The sequence below is a fragment of the Petaurus breviceps genome, unplaced genomic scaffold (assembly GCF_028583685.1).
Source record: "Petaurus breviceps papuanus isolate PSGF00001 unplaced genomic scaffold, PetGlider_PUasm1.0 90330, whole genome shotgun sequence".
In the NCBI taxonomy this organism is placed as follows: Eukaryota; Metazoa; Chordata; class Mammalia; order Diprotodontia; family Petauridae; genus Petaurus; species Petaurus breviceps.
Genome location: NW_027187219.1, coordinates 615,209 through 617,740, shown reverse-complemented (window position 1 = coordinate 617,740; position 2,532 = coordinate 615,209). Strand labels below are relative to the sequence as shown.

General features: G+C 40.1%; 1 protein-coding gene across 1 annotated transcript; it reads right to left on the bottom strand.

Moving 5' to 3' along the window:
• Window positions 1-651: 651 nt before the first annotated feature.
• On the bottom strand, window positions 652-1,822 carry LOC138177041 (olfactory receptor 5B12-like). Its single transcript, XM_069108021.1, has one exon. It carries the CDS (start codon window positions 1,594-1,596, stop codon window positions 652-654), a length of 945 nt encoding a protein of 314 aa, XP_068964122.1. The 5' UTR covers window positions 1,597-1,822.
• Window positions 1,823-2,532: the final 710 nt, after the last annotated feature.

Below are 2,532 nucleotides of genomic sequence, written 5' to 3'. Positions count from 1 at the left end.
TGGAAATTAAGGGGATGCCCATCAATTGGGGAATGACTAAACATGTTATGGTATATGAATGTAATTGAATACTATTGTACCATAAGAAACGAAGAGCAGATGGACTTCATATCTACCTGGAGAGGCTTATACGAACTGATCCTGAGTGAGAAGAGAAGAACCAGGAAAAAATTTGTACATAATTACAGATACAGTGTATGTGTGACGACCAACTTTGAGAGACCGGACTCTTCTCAGAAATGCAGGGCTATAAATAAACTCCAAAGGACTCATGATGGAGAGAGATGTCTGCATTCAGAGAAAGAACCAGAAAGACCAGTTTGAATGCAGATTGAAGCAAATTACCAGCTCTCTTTCTTTTTCTTGTTTGCTTTGGTTTCCTCTTTCCCATTGTTCATTCCATCTGATACAATCTTTCTTTCCAACCTGACCAATGTCTAATGTGAAAGTATCTGCAGATCCTATACCTGATTGTATGCTGCCATGGAGGTGGGGGGGGGAATGAAAAAGGAGGGGGAGAAAATTTGAAACTCAAAGAACTGGGGAACTGAATCTTGTAAACTCAAAGTAAATGCACAAATTAATAAAGGCAAAAAAGTAAAAACAAGATTATAAAGTAGAAGAAAAATATTTGAATACTTTTCTCCCTAGTTAAAAAAAGGTACCTAATGAAGACTTTGCCTTACTAACAATTTTCCTAAATGCACTACTGACTTCTTTGTTCCTCAGACTGTAGACCAAAGGATTCAACATGGGAATGACCATGGTGTAGAAGACTGATGCCATTTTGTCTGTGTCCATGGAATGGCTCGAGCTGGGTTTTAAGTACATGAAGATTATGGTCCCATAGAATATGGTCACAGCTGTGAGATGGGAAGCACAGGTAGAGAAGGCTTTCTGCCGGCCCTCAGCTGAGCGCATCCTCAAAATGGCAATGAAAATTAAAAGATAGGATTTCAAGATGAAAAAAAGGGCAAAGAATACATTGAATCCTACAGCAAAAAAAATAACCACTTCATTGATGTATGAGACAGAGTAGGAGAGAACCAAGAGGGGTGGAACATCACAGAAAAAGTGATGGATCATGTTGGACTTGCAAAGGGAGAGGCTGAAGATGTTTCCTGTGTGAATGGAGGCAAAAAGGAAACCACAGATATGGGAACTAATGGTGAGAAAAGCACACACACTGGATGTCATGGTGCTGGTATAATGGAGGGGCTTACATACAGCAGCCTGACGATCATAGGCCATAGCAGCCAGGAGATAACTTTCAGCCGTGGCAAAGTACACAAAGGAAAACATTTGTGCAGCACATCCATTATAGGAGATGGTTTTGTCCCCTGGGAGGAATCCAGCCATCACTTTAGGAGTAATGGCTGAAGAGTAGCCCAAATCTACCAGAGAGAGATTACTGAGGAAAAAGTACATGGGTGTGTGGAGACAAGAGTCCCACAATATCAGGAGTACCAGGCCCAGGTTCCCTACCAGAGCAATGAGGTAAATGATAGTGAATATTATGAAGAGGGGCACCTGAAGTTCAGGGGATTCTGTTAATCCCACAAGGATGAATTCCTTCACTACTGAACAATTCTCCATAAATATCTTGTAGGGATTTGGATGATTCACCTGGAATGAGGGAAAGAAAAAAAACAGAATAAATCATGGAATTTATCATTCCTTTATGAAGGCTATAGAATCTATTTTGTATAAAAAGAAACTATGACATTTATTTAAATACAATTTGTAGGGTTTTGATGTATGATAAATCAACATCATACTAATGTTGCTATTATGATTTTTCAGCACACATCATAAGTCCCCTTATACTTATTAAGATCATTACTGACTACTGACCAGGTTCTCAACTTCCATAATTCCCATGACCTTCATCTTTACTCTGCATCAATCACATATATTGTGCCCATACTGTTGAGATGATCACCCCTCCAGCTCCGTGACCCAGACCTCTGAAATTCCTTTTGAATATATCCTCCTACGTTTTCACTACAGATTCTACCTTACCTTTCTTCTCTCTAGATTTACTCCTTACCATATGTACCAGTTTCTTCATCCCAATCATGTTTCCAATTTTATTTCCCCCACTGTGGCCTCACTCTCTCCCCCTCACGGGACTGAACTAAGGATTGAGTGCTCCAGTGATAGTCCCTCAGCTCTTGTAGAATTCCTTGTTCTAACCTAGAGTTATGCCCAATATGTATCTTTAATGGTGCCACAAAGAGAGGGAAAAACAAGGTCCATAAATATGCTGCGTGGGCTCTCTATAGAGACATGTTATTCTCTTGTCCCTTGTACTCTCCCTGGTACAAAGAAACCCAATTAATCTTCCCCCATGAACTCTCTATCTGACTTTCTTATACTACCTTCTTCCCCTTGCATCAGCAAAGAGAGATGTCATCACTCTTGGTTTCTCTCATTTCCCTACTCAGCCCTCTAAACCCTTCTTCATTTTTCCCTTTTCCCTTCTGCTTTGTCCCATATGATTTTCTCACTACCAAGGTTAATCTCTCTATG